The sequence below is a fragment of the Hemiscyllium ocellatum genome, chromosome 8, assembly GCF_020745735.1.
Source record: "Hemiscyllium ocellatum isolate sHemOce1 chromosome 8, sHemOce1.pat.X.cur, whole genome shotgun sequence".
Taxonomy (NCBI): Eukaryota; Metazoa; Chordata; class Chondrichthyes; order Orectolobiformes; family Hemiscylliidae; genus Hemiscyllium; species Hemiscyllium ocellatum.
In genome coordinates this window covers 30,531,524-30,546,058 of record NC_083408.1, presented here as the reverse complement: position 1 = coordinate 30,546,058, position 14,535 = coordinate 30,531,524, and the positions used below count along the sequence as shown (strand labels likewise).

Genomic DNA, 14,535 nt, shown 5'->3' with positions numbered 1-14,535 from the left:
ATTATTGAATATAGCGGTGTTTGGTCAAATGCAAATACCTCTTCCCATTTGTGGGATGAAAGTACTCCAAAATGAAAGCCATGCATGAGAACAAACTCCAAGTTTCAAAGAAATTTACTAATTGTTTAGTGTTCCTAATTTTGCTGCCAGACTATTTCTGTTTAAATGGGATTGGAATACAATCTTGTTTCAAACATCTTTTGTTTATTATGTGGTCATCTATTGAGGCAATGTCGTGGCACAAATGCATCAAACTGAAAAATGTAATAAATTTGTGCACCTTAGACCAAAGAATGTGGGACATGTTCCTCCTGCACTTAACAAAGACTTGGGGAACTTCTTTTGACCAATCCAAGTAGACTTGCCAAACAATCTCCACCTTTTCTCATAGAACATAAATTGTTCTTGTGATTTGGTATTCTTGATTCTATCTTGATGCATGCAAAGAGCTTTTTACTACAATATTCTAGTTGTTTCCAACACCAGAGTGGTACAATATTATTGATTGCTGTGATGCTTGTCCTGATCAATTCAATGTTCTTATATGGAACCTCTTCCTTGTGTCCATCTCAACAGCATTGTTGTCTTGGTATGCTTATCTTTATCAATTTGTCCAGTTTATCTCCTAAAATCCATTCTGTATTTTCTGTTAAATCCATGGTACAAATCTGGGCCCCTTGAATGATCCTGATTTATGTACAACATCCTTTGGCAATGCTGTTCCCAAGTATAGATTCATTACCACTTATACCCATCTGTGGCACAACCATCAACCTTGATCTTGCAATTAATGCAAATTCTGCTCCTCCCTGAGGCTTATGATGGATGAATTGGAATGTTTTTGCAATTGAACATGAACAAACCAAAGAATAAATCTGACCCCTCTCAAGGTTTATGGCATATCTCCAATTTCATTCCTGATGCTGAATTTGATGATAATCAGCCTTGTAATTTGATTGTATGGTGCAGATTTCAAAGTAAGATCAATGAATCTGTCAATCAAGCTGTGTCTGTTTGGCCACCTGCTAGTGTCCACATTTTCATCTTCAGATACCAACACCTCAGCTGTCTCCTATATGCTGTCTGGATCTACTTCATCTGAACGGCTACACCTTTGCCATATTCAAACTTCCTTTGAAATCTTGTCTGTAAAATTCATTGGAGTTTGATTTTAAACATCATGTAATTTTAATGTATTAAAGCACTTATTAGCATTTCAATAATTGTTCAGCACATAATCTTGGAGCAATCTAATATTTGGCCATTGGAAATGTATAATGAAGAGAAAAGATGTCTAGGTTTAAAGAACTGCTACTGTGCAGTATGTAAGCTAGCTGTTTGCACAAGGTCAGTGCTATACCTACATGTTCTTGCTGTTGAATGCAGAGCAATTTTGTTCATTTGAATTAACCATTTGCATTGGAAAGGTAGAAAAAAGTTATTGATTTCTGGTACAGTTCATTTTGATGAATATATGTAGTTCACCAGCAAAATCGATTTTTGCTTTTTTGGTTAGGCTTCGCAATGATTTAGTTTTCAGATTTTGCACTGTTTTTGTTCATTTTCCTGTTTTTTTTAACACCATTGCTCTTGTACTCTTAAGGTTATAGATTCTGGGATAGTAAGAGAAGACTGCTGGGAAGCTCATCTCCTATAGATGTGTTAAACACCTCCATTAGGACTTCCCAACTAAACTTAAATATTTTCTTCTAGTTGTATCTCACTGTTTTGGTATCCAAGTCTAAAGACAAAGCGTCTCCTTCTCTTTTCCATTCTATTCAGTCTTTGAAAAGAAATGTAAATAGTTCATATTATAAATTCTCATTTTAAATTACTTTTCCATACTTCCCACATCAGTCTGCCAAACCAAATGTTCGAATGTTGGCTGTTGTGGATGTCATGAATTTTTCAAAGTAGTTCAAATATAAAATTCCAGTTTTCACCACTGCAAAATTAATCTTTTTGACCAAATGAAGAGACTTCAAAAAGATCACAGTAGTGTTGAATTTGTATTAGTTCTAAAGCTATCCTTTTCTTACTTTTCAGTGCTGAAACCCAGGAAGGGAAATGTAAGAGAAGACAATCAGGTGTAAGTTTTTGATTTAGTTATTAATTACCTTTTCATGACCGAAGGTGCATTCAAAAAGAATTCAAATCTTCACTATGTTTTATGTGCAATTCTTGCTGTGCTTACATTCCTGAATTGTGCATCACAAGTGACAGTCAAAGACGAAAAAATGGCAGATGCTGGAAACCAAAGTAGACAAACAGGAGACTGGAAAAATATAGCAAACCAGGCAGCATCAGAAGTTGGTTATATTCAACTTTTGAGTACAACCCTTCAGGAATGAAGGTGGGGTAGGAGGAGTTGCAGATAAAGGGGTAGGTGGGGAGAGGGTTGGAGTCATAAGGTAATGATAAATAGTTGGTATGACCAAGTTGTTTGATGGGAGGACTAAATCAGCTTGGAAGCTGGAGGGAGTGGTTGATCAGTGGAATGGAGGGATGCTGGAAAGGGGTGTTTTGTTTGAAATTGGAGAACTCAATGTTTAGTCTTCCAGGCTGCAGGCTATAGGGGCGGAAGATAGGGTGGTGTTCTTTCAATTGGCGGTGTAGTTCGTTGTAGCAATGGAGGAAGCTGAAGATGGACATGTCGGAGAGGGAATGGGAAAGGGAATTGAAATGGGCAGTGACTGGGAGCTCAGGCCGGCCCCTGCAGGCCCGCTTAAATGCCCGAAGAAATGTCCTTAGTTTACATTTTGTCTCACCAATGTAGAGAACCACCTGATGAAGAAGCAGTGCTTCTAAACAAACCTGTTGGACTATAACCTGGTTAGCGTTTTTTAACGCGATAAAGAAGACCACATTAGAAGCACCAAATGCAGTAAACCAGGTTGGGGGAGAGGCAGGTGAACCTCTATCTCACCTGGAAGGACTCTTTGGGGCCCTGGATGGAGGTGAGGGGGGTTGGTGTGCAAAACCTGCCAGCACATTTTCTTATTATGGGGAAGGTACTGGGGGGGGGTGAACCAAGGAGTGTCAAAGGGACCTTTCATTGGGGGAAGCAGGGAGGGGTGGGGAGGGGAAGATGTTCTTGGTGGTCAGGTCTAGTTGGAGTTGACAGAGGTGTTAGAGGATGATATGCTGACTGTGGAGACTGGTGGATCCTCTCCTTATTGCATTTGGTGGTAGGGGGACAGGAATAGAGTTTAGAGCAGTGGAGTGAGGAATGGAGGAGGTACAGTGAAAGGTTGCTTGGATGACTGGGAAAAGCATGTTGTTTAAAACAAGTTGACATTTTGGATGCTTAGAAGTGGAATGTCTCCTTGACAGAGCAGATGTGACAGAGAAATTGGGTAAACGTGCTGGAATTTTTGCAGGATACAAAGTGGGAGGTATGTTCTTCCTGTTTGACTACTCACAAATGACAGTCAGCATGTAAAGAATCCAATTGAAAACATCAACCTCCTTTTCAGCATTTCCAAGTTATTTTTACTGAGGTATGTTTTCTTTGTCACATTGTTGAAATTTAATTAAATATGCAGTGATAGCAATTTGAAATCTCGATTTCAGTTTGCAAAAAATAGTTAAGAGGCCACAACACGACTGCAAAAGATCTAACAACTCCTGAGTTTTTAATTGTAGCTGTGATGATTTGTCTTATTTGGATATGAAGATTTTAGATTAGATTAGATTAGACTTACAGTGTGGAAACAGGCCCTTCGGCCCAACAAGTCCACACCGACCCGCCGAAGCGCAACCCACCCATACATTTACCCCTTACCTAACACTACGGGCAATTTAGCTTGTCCAATTCACCTGACCCGCACATCTTTGGACTGTGGGAGGAAACCGGAGCACCCGGAGGAAACCCACGCAGACACGGGGAGAATGTGCAAACTCCACACAGTCAGTCGCCTGAGTTGGGAATTGAACCCGGGTCTACAGGCGCTGTGAGGCAGCAGTGCTAACCACTGTGCCACCGTGCCGCCCACTAAGATCTGAAGGTTTGAAAAGCCTTTGTTCAAGGCAGTTTTCTCGTTGAAATGTCAACCTGTACCTGAGCACAATGACATGATAGTATTACAAGTTTGATGAGATCCTTAGACAGTGCAAGTCATTTGCAGAACTCAGCATGCACAGACAAAACAATGTGACGCTGATCAAAATTCCAGTTCGTTAAAACATGCAAGAATGTTTTTTCATTTTGTTCTTTTTCACCTCAGAGTAGGAAGCAACAAATTTACAAAATCTGCTTTGTTAACACAGATTATTTAACATTCATCACTAGTCCATCAATAGCTATAAAAACATGCAAAATGTTTCGAAGTATCTGTTGATGAAATGTCCTTTGTAACTGCACCATTAATTGTATAAAAGAAGGTTGATTATATATTACTAGGATACAAAGGACATCTAAGTTAATTCAGTGATGGAGACATCAAGTATCCAACTATTTTGTGGTCATTAGCTGGAAATCATTGTCAGTTTTCAAACATTTTTATGTCCGATTTTATAAAAATAAATATCACTATCGAAACATTTGTGACCTTAAGGAAACCATGCAAATATATTTAAAAAGCCATTTTAATCATGTCCCATTGTAATCATGTGAATGGAATTTTTTTAGTTAGGAGGATGACCAGACAACCAACTTCAAAAAGGGGAGAAAAAAACATTAGGAACAACTGGGAATTCCGTTTCACTTCTAGCCTATCCTGATAACTAACATTTAAGGCACGAGACCATTTGCAGCCAAAATTAGCATGGTATTTACATTTATTTTTCTTGCAGATTTATTATTGGCTACAATGTCATCTTGTTTTCCTGTCAGATTGTTTGCTTTCGGCTGTCTTCTAAGGAATTACTTTGTTTTCATTGATATTCACGTTTTTAAATTTTCTTCACTTTGTCCATCTACAATGAGAACTAGGGTTTAATAAAATCAGCTCAATATTGCACCAGTATGAAGAGTATCTCAATATGATAGTTAAATATGGCTACCAATATTCCTATTTGGTTAATTATATAAACTTAAATGCTAAACTCATTGGAATTTTTAAAAAAAAAATCAGCATTTAACTATTGCTGGTCACCTTGTTCTCTCAGTTGATGTATTGAAATAGATTGTTAGGTTTTTTAAAAAAAATACAACTATGTTTAATATATCTTCAGTGTTTTAAGTTGTCCTGAGTTTTTTTTTATGGCAGGTTAGAGGAACACAATTTTAAGTGAGCTCTTGACTATTATCAATTCCAGTTTGAACTGATGCTTCTGACTATCCGCTGTCTTCTCAGTTGTACCAATTTAGACTGCACAAAGATTTGCAATTACTGAAAGTTGCTTTGTGTAAAAGGCCTAAACGGCAATATGATGCCATTTAAAATTACAGCTAGTCTTTTCAATTTTAAGCCAAATTAGGTACTGACTCATGTTGATCCATCTGTCTTAGAATGTTTTATACTTAAGATTCATTTTTCTTTCTCTCCCTACCACAAGATTTTGAAAGTTTCAAGGAGCCCACTTCGAACTTTGAAAGAAGCAGATATCAGCCAGAAGGTAACAAGGAATTACCAAAATAAGCAAATCTGCTGAACTGTTAGGATTACAGATAACAAAATTGTGTGGTATGTCATTTGTGACATACCTGGCTTTGTGACATGGGAAATAAGACGTGGGCAAATTGGCAGAGGAGAGGTATTTAAGCTTACATATACTGATGATTTGATTCTACACAAGTGGGTACTAGAAGCCATACTGAAGCCCATTTGAAGTGACTAAATTGGTATATGGATAGACCAATTTAGCATTAGCAAAGAACACATTCAGATTGGAATGCTTCTATGGAAACTATTGTTTGCCATTTCCAATCTAATGGTGTGCCCTAGTCCTGGGTGACTGTGCTGCATTTTGGGAAAGCAAATCTTAGCAGGACTTATACACTTAATGGTAAGGTCCTAGAGTGTGTTGCTGAACAAAGAGACCTTGGAGTGCAGGTCCACAGCTCCTTGAAAGTGGAGTCGCAGATAGATAGGATAGTGGAGACGGCATCTGGTGTGCTTTCCTTTATTGGTCAGAGTATTGAGTACAGGAGTTGGGAGGTTATGTTGCGGCTGTACAGGTCATTGGTTAGGCCACTGTTGGAATATTGCGTGCAATTCTGGTCTCCTTTCTATCGGAAGGATGTTGTGAAACTTGAAAGGGTTCAGAAAAGATTTACAAGAATGTTGCCAGGGTTGGAGGATTTGAGCTATAGGGAGAAGTTGAATAAGATAGAACTGTTTTCCCTGGAGCATCGGAGGCTGAGGGGTGACCTGATTGAGATTTACAAAATTATGAGGGGCATGGATAGGATAAATAGGCGAAGTCTTTTCCCTGGAGTCGGGGAGTCCAGAACTAGAGGGCATAGGTTTAGGGTGAGAGGGGAAAGATATTAAAGAGACCTAAGGGGCAACCTTTTCACGCAGGGGGTGGTACGTGTATGGAATGAGCTGCCAGAGGAAGTGGTGGAGGCTGGTACAATTGCAACATTTAAAAGACATTTGCATGGGTATATGAATAGGAAGGGTTTGGAGGGATACAGGCTGGGTGCTGGTAAGTGGGACTAGATTGGGTTGGGATATCTGTTCGGCCCAGACAGATTGGATCGAAGGGTCTATTTCCATGCTGTACATCTCTATGACTCCTCTGATTCAATAACTATTTTGAATCAACCTGTTCAGATATGTTATACATCACTGGAGCAACTGGGATTTCAATCCAAGCCTTCTGGACAAGAGGTAGAGACACTACCATTGTGCCACAAGAGTCCCATACACATGAGGTTAGTTAGGCTGTAACACCCCATACAAGTGGGGGTTAAACCTGGGTATTCTGATTCAGAGGTGAGAACACTACCATTGCACCACAAAACGCAGTACACAAGTGAGTTGATATTTTCTCAGATGTTAAGGCACAACTCTGCAGCAGTCTTGAACACAAGCCTCTTGGCTCAGACAGAGACACTGCCATTGTACCACAAGAGCTTCCACACACAAGTATGTTTTAATCAACTTGTTCAGATATGTTATGAGACACTATGTTTGAGGGCCAGTTAGTTCACTTGACTGATTTGCAATGCAGAGTGATGCCAACAGTGTGGATTCAAATCCCACTCGGGCTGTGGTTGCCATAAAGAACCCTCTGTCTCCACCTACTATTCTGCCCTAAGCGTGGTGACCCTCGCAGTAAAACATGACCAGCAGTCTCTCTGAGAGAAAAGCTCCATTTTGCTGTAGACTATGGGTAACCATTTCATCATTCCTTGATGAAAGGTTGATGCCCAGAACATGAACTCTCCTGCTGTTTGGATGCTGCCTGACTGACTGTGCTTTTCCAGCACCACACTCTCGACTCTGATCTCCAGCATCTGCAGTCCTCAGTTTCTCCTAGTTGAATTACTTCAATCTGCATACAATTGGTGAAACTCCATGTAACGTATTCTATCCAGTTTTCTAAAATTATCGAAATGTGGCCAAACCTCAGACTTGCAATGAGTCATCTTTCATATAAATTTTAATCATTAATTTTAAAATTATTCAAACCTCCTCCACTATCAGTTTGCTTGACTCCTAGTTCTGAAAATACTTTACAGCTGATCATGTTTCTGGCTGGACGAAAAGTGCCTGGGCCCATCTTTGTTTTCTCTTCAATTGGGGTGGAACCCATGTTCATACATTGATTTTATTTTCCTATTGGTCGTAAGATTCCACTTCCTGAAAGCATGAAATCTAGTCATCTTTATACCTGGTTTGTCATCTTCAAACACTCTCCAGTCCTTTTATTTAATTAAAAAAAGCTCCAATTTGAACTTTCTATCTGAAAATAAACCTTCATTTCCAGCTTTCACTTTTTAATGACCATCTTCTCTCACCAGGTTTAGAAGGCCTTCAAGTCTAAAGAAGAATACAATAAGACTAGAATGTTTGAGATTTTTCTGTTGTGTGCCACTGAGCTCGTATCTCTGTTCTAAAATCGTCCACCTTAGTGCTGACTGACTCTTTATTCACATTTGAGAGTTTTGTTTTAAAAACATGTTCAGAAAGTTATGACATCTCTTCAGGGGAGGTGGAGCTTGAACCTGAACCTTATCTTCCAGAGATAGGGAAGCTATCCCTGCACACCTAAGTTTGTTTTTCTTTCAGTCAAACTGTTCTGATATGTTAGGATATAACTGGAGCAGGTGGGACTTGAAACAAAGGTCTTTTGGATTGGTGGTAGGGACCTCTGCATCACAAAATATGGGCGACAGTGACTCAGTGGTTAGCACTGCTGCCTCACAGTGCCAAGGACCTGGGTTTGATTCTAGCCTCAGTGACGGTCTATGTGGAGTTTGCACGTTCTTTCCATATCTGCGTGGGTTTCCTCTGGGTGCTTCAGTTTCGTCCCACCGTTCAAAGATGTGTAGGCTTGATGGATTTGCCATGCTAAATTGCCCATGGTTTTCAGGGATGTGTAAGTTGGGTGCATTAGTCAGGGGTAAATGTAGAGTAATACAGTAGGAGAATGTGTCTGGGTAGGTTACTCATTGAAGGGTTGTTGTGAACTTAGAACACAACTAGGAGTAGGACATTTGACCCTTTGAGCCTGCTCTGCCATTCAATGGCTGATCTTTTCAATTCAGTTCTAAATCTGATCCCTCTAATTTTGAGGCTGTTGTACCACCTCTGCACCTCCTTCAGTGCCAGTACTTCCTTTCTCAAGGAAGTATAATCAAGGCTGCACGAAGTACTCCAGGTGTGGCCTCACCAGCCCCCAGTACAGCTGCAACATAATCTCCCTGCTTTTAAACTCGATCTCTTGAGCAATGAAGGACAAAATTCCATTTGTCTTCCTAATTACTTGTTGTACCTGCACACCAACCTTCTGATTCATGCACAAGACAGTGCAGGTCCCTCTGCAGAGCAACATGCAGCAATATTTTACCATTCAAGTCATAATCCTTTTTACTGATACTCCTACCGAAATGTATGACTTCACATTTATTTACATTGTATTCCATCTTCCACACCTTTGCCCACTCACTCAATATATCCATGTTCCTCTGCAAAGTTTCACAGTCCTCTGCACACTTGGCTCTGCCACTCATCTTAGTGTCATCTGCAAACTTTGACATCCTTCACGTGATCCCCAACTCCAAATCATCAATACAAATTGTGAATAATTGTGGTGCCAACACGGATCCCTCAGGCACACCACTCATTACAGGTTGCTAACCAGGATAACACTCATTTATCTCCACTCTTTGCTTTCTGTTAGTCAAACAATCCTCCATCCATGCTAATACTTTACCGTTAATGTGACGCAGCAGTCTCTTGTGCAGCACCTTGACAAAGGTATTTTGGAAATGTAGATACACTGCATCCACAGGGTTCTCATTGACTTTGCTCGTAATGTCTTAATGGAGTTCCAAAAGATTAGTTAAGCATGACCTGCCCTTCACGAACCTATTGTGTCAGCAGAACAGGACAATTTCTATTTAGATGCCTTGCTATTTCTTCCTTGATAATAGACTTGAGCATCACCCCTACTACAGAAGTTAAGATAACTAGTCTATAATTCCCCATCTTTTGTCTACCTCCCTTTTTGAACAGTAGCATCATATTTGCTGTTTCCCAATCTACTGGAACTGCCTCAGAATCCAGCCAAATTTGGAAAATTACCACAAGCGCAGTTGTGGTTTGTGCTGCCTCCTCTTTTAGTACGCTGGGATGCATTCCATCAGGGCCAGAAGATTCGTCTATCCTTAGCTCCATTAGCTTGTCCAACACTACCTCTTCCATAATATTGATTTGTTTCCAGGTCCTTAAGTACTTTTGTCTCTTTGTCAATTACTAGCATGTTATTAGTGTCCTCCACTGTGAAGACCTTCACAAATACCTACTCACTGCCTTGGCCATTTCATCAAATCCCATAACTAAATGCCTATTCTCTTCCCATAAAGCCAATCTCTTTTTCATTTTTATATATTTATAGACACCTTTTTTTTTTGCTTTTTGTGCTATTTTGTAAGTCCTATTTTTTTTATGGCTTTCTGTTGAGCTTGAAAGTTTTCCTAATCTTCTAGTTTCTGTTGATTTTGGCCACTTTGTATGCCTTCTCTTTCAATTTGATAGCCTCCCTTATTTCTTTAGACACCCATAGCAGATAACCCCTTTTTCTTACAGTCCGTCCTTTTCACTGGAATGTACTTTTGCTGAGCACTTTGGAGAAATTGCTTTGAAAGTCCTCTACTGTTTACAACTGTCCCATCATAAAATCATTGGGTGTCTTGGGCGTAATGGCCTGTTTCCACACTGTAAGGATTCTATGAAAAAAAAGCCTCTACGCATCTAAGTATAATTAAGAAGTATTAGTCAATATCTGCTTTCTTTATTACCTTCAACTACTAAGTATTTAACATTCAATAATACTAATCTAATGTTATCATGGGTGTAATGTTTTCAATGGTCAGAAATACCAATATACAAATAATCAAAAGTACAATTTAGAATAGTAGTTCTGATTTTTTTTCTTCTTCTTTCCTGCTTTGTAGATGGAGCCTGTGGGAAAACTTCGCAGGAGCTCTCGAAGAGTCAGCTTTGCAGAGACCAAAGAAATCAAGTAAGTGAAAGAGGTGGAGCTTCACACATTAAAATTCCATTTAACATGAGCATCATATAAGGATTTAAATTCTTGACGGTTTATTTGGACCAAGCTAATTTTTAAAAAAATTGACCTTTTATTTTTCTAATCACTGTTCCGAAATATTATTATACACCTTTGGGAGCTGGTAAGACTTGAACCTAGCCCTTTCTCTCTGGTGTTGGAGTAGGGAGACTGACTGTGCCACGAGAGGGCATGCCAAACTAGTGAATGTTGAAATCTGTGCTTTAGTGTAGACCACCTGGTAGTGGTTAAGTGGTAGACATCTTGTTCTTTGTTTGTCCCACTGCACTCCTTTAACTATATTAGAAGTTTTTAAAATATATATAGTTGCCAAGTGTTAGGTGCATTAGTCAGAGGGAAATGGGTCTGGATGGGTTATTTTTTTGAAGGGTCACTGTGGACTTGTTGGGTCGAAGGGCCTGTTTCCACACTATAGAGAATCTAATCTTTAAGAAAAAATCCAGTGGTCCATTTGCATGTAATGAATTGAGTTTTTTATAATCAGGCAGATTTGCAGGTTTTCTTAAGCTTTAACAAAGAGGTTAGCATTAATGTACTTCATCTAGTCATAGTAAAATCATAAAAAATATACTCTCTAGCTTCGGCGTATACAAAATATTGTTGGGAAGGATAGATAAAGTAATTTAGGAAAAAGAAAATGCAAGGGCATGCAACCAGTGTAGATTGGTGGTTTGGTTGGCTTCAAGTTGAATTTTGTGGTTTCAGACTTCCCCATAGTTCTGATTCTTCTTGGGTCATAATTTCAAAACAGAAATGGGCAATTTGTCTGTTCTTCTGGGGATAGCATTGCTGTGTGAAATTGTCATTTGCCAACTAACTAATTCCAGTCAGCGAACAGGAGTCGATGGTCAAGAGGAAGACCAACTTACCAGACTTGAGAGTCAAAAGGTATGGCACAGCAGGTCAGGCAGCAACCAAGGAGCAGGCGAGTCGACATTTTGGGTGTAAGCCCTTCATCCTGATAAAAAGCTTCTACCTGAAATGTCAACTCTGCCGCTTCTCTGAAGCAGCCTGGCCTGCTGTGCTTTTTCAGGTCGCACTTTTCGACTGAGTTGTCGTCATTACTTTCTCCTAACCAGAAGTCAGTCAGGACTTCGTCTTTGCAAAGAGAAATTAAGGTATGACATGACTAGGGAGTAGGTAGTTTATTGGTTGTTGAATAGTTCCTATTCATCCAAGCTAGGAAGTTTCAATTTTGTTGTAACAGGCAGAACTTCGAAACATCATTTGGAAATCTAACTAGTACAATAGTGACTGAATTAGCACATTATAATTTAGTGTTTTTGCTCTTTTTGACCCTGATTGCATTGCAGCAAGTAAGTTCCAGGGTGGAATAGAATGCCCTTTTGTTGTCCTGTTTATTTTTAACTGGTTTGCAGCATTGAGTGAGAGATGGTAGGGAACAGTTCTTTACACTGTTCAGTCCCACTGGTGCACTCCCAGAGTTGAAACCAGTGTTTTTAACGTGTATCCTTCAAAAGCAAAATGCTAATTGAAGGTTAGCCTGTTTTGATGTACTTTTGTGTGGTCATTACCACTCATTATCTTTGTAGTCACAAGATTGCAGTCCAGTTTTCACTACCCCCTCAAAGCCCCCTCTGAAAAGTTGCTATTTGAATTTCCTCTTTTATCATAGATGTGATACTGTGGATCTGTCTTTCTAGCTCTCTCCAGACAGCCACTTAACGCACATTGCATTTATTATTGGCTGAATCAGCCCTCATCTTCAAAAAACAAAAGGCCATTTCAATACTCCAATACTTTTGGGTTTCTTACCTGTGACCAAGAGAGATTATTTTGATTTATGAAGTATTGGCACCAGTTCTAGAGAGAGTTGGTGCTATACTGTTAGGATGCTCTTCATCTGAACTGTGCAGAGACCAGCACTATGGGCGGTTGTATAATTTAGGTGTCCGAGAGGGCTTTACATTAAATGGTGGAAGCAAATGATCAACTAAGGGGCGATAGGATAAATTGAAAGAAGAGCACAAAGCAAGAGAACAAGGCCATGATAAGGTTATGACAATCTGAATATGGCAGGAAGAGACAGTGTGTACAAATGCACGTGTCAGCAGCTATGGGCAGAGATACGAGTATAGTAAATGGATCCTGAAGGACATAACGAGATTGCTGAAGTTAAGACACACACACCAGGTTATAGTCCAACAAGTATTTGTGGATCTGATGAAAGAGCAGCGCTCTGGAGGCTAGTGCTTCCAAATAAACCTGTTGGCCAATGACCTAGTGTGTGATTTTTAACTTTGTACACCCCAGTCCAACACTGGCAGCTCCAAATCGAGATTGCTGAAAGTATGTTTCACCACTGGCAGAGTCAAAAAGAAACAGCATCTTTAAAAATAAGAGAGATTGGATTCTCCCCAATCTCAGAATTTGCAATGAGGTTCTTGAGGGTAAGAAGCAGAAGGTGATAGTGGAAGGATGCTTGTCAGATGAGAGGCCTCTGACTAGTGGAGTGCCTGGAATCGCTGTTTGTTACCTATATTAAAGATTTGGGTGAGACTGTGCAAGACATAACTTTGCAGATGACACTAAAATAGACAGTATTGTGAACAGTAAGGAAGGTTCTCAGAAATTGCAACGGGACCTTGATCAGCTGGGGAGATGGATTGAGAAATGACAAATGGAGTTTAATTTAGGTAAGTGTGAGGTCTTGTGTTTTGGAAGGTCAAATCAAGGTAGGAGTTTTATGGTGAATAATAATGCCTTAGAGTATAGTGGAATAGAGGGATCATGGTGTTCAGGTGCATGGTTACTCTGAAAGTAGAGTCCAGACAGGGAGTGAAGAAAGCTTTTGGCACATTGGCTTTCTTCAATCAGGGCATGGAGAATGGAAGTTGTGTTGCAGTTATGTAGGATGTTTGTGAGACTGCGCTTGGAGTATTTCGTTCAGGTTTGGTCACATTGTTGTAGGAAGAATGTTATTAAACTGGAAAGTAGAGAAGAAATTTACAAGGATATTGTATGGACTCGGTCTGCATTACAGAGAGAGGTTGGACAAGCTAGGACTTTTTTCTTCAGAATGTATGAGACTGAGGGGAGACCTTTTTTATACAGGTAGATAAAGTAATGAGCTGCATGGATAGGGTGAATGCACTTGGTCTTTTTCCCAGATTTGAGGAATCGTAGACAAGAAGGCATCAGTTTAAGGTTAGAGGTGAAAGATTAAAAGGGAACCTGAGGGGCAACTTTTTACAAAGAATGTGGTACACATTTGGAATGAGTTACAGCAGAAGTGTTTGAGGTAGATACATTAACAACAATTTAAAAGGTATTTGGACAAATACATGGATAGGAACAGTTTAGAAGGATGTGGGCCATGCAAGGAAATGGGGTTAGCGTAGATGGACATTTTGGTCAGCGTGTTTAGTTGGGGCCTGTCTCCATGCTGTAGGACTCTATGACTCTTGATTTGACTTTCTAAAATACAAAACCCCACACTTTCAGTGTCAACTTGTAGATTTAAATGAGCACAGCACTTTTTAGATTACTTACAGTGTGGAAACAGACCCTTCGGCCCAACGAGTCCACACCGACCCACCGAAGCGCAACCCACCCAGATCCATTCCCCTACATTTACCCCTTCACCTAACACTACGGGCAATTTAGCCAGGCCAATTCACCTAACCTGCACATTTTTGAATTGTGGGAGGAAACCGGAGCACCCGGAGGAAACCCACGCAGACTTTGGGAGAATGTGCAAACTCCACACACAGTCGCCTGAGGCGGGAATTGAACTCTGGTCTCTGGTGCTGTGAGGCAGCAGTGCTAACCACTGTGCCACTGTGCCACCCACTTGTCTATTTCCAT

General features: G+C 40.0%; 1 protein-coding gene across 6 annotated transcripts in view; it reads left to right on the top strand.

The window, feature by feature from the left end:
• knl1 (kinetochore scaffold 1) overlaps positions 1-14,535 on the top strand; it is a 113,141-nt gene that overhangs the window by 10,650 nt on the left and 87,956 nt on the right. For 3 of the 6 annotated variants that reach the window (XM_060828761.1, XM_060828760.1, XM_060828762.1), the window contains exons 3-5: positions 2,047-2,089; positions 5,500-5,559; positions 10,574-10,641. In XM_060828761.1, coding sequence (XP_060684744.1) covers positions 2,047-2,089; positions 5,500-5,559; positions 10,574-10,641 — 171 coding nt within the window. Of the gene's footprint in view, positions 1-2,046; positions 2,090-3,447; positions 3,501-4,630; positions 4,770-5,499; positions 5,560-10,573; positions 10,642-14,535 lie in introns of those variants that run through there. The other 3 variants (XM_060828763.1, XM_060828764.1, XM_060828765.1) reach the window with 3 other exon arrangements.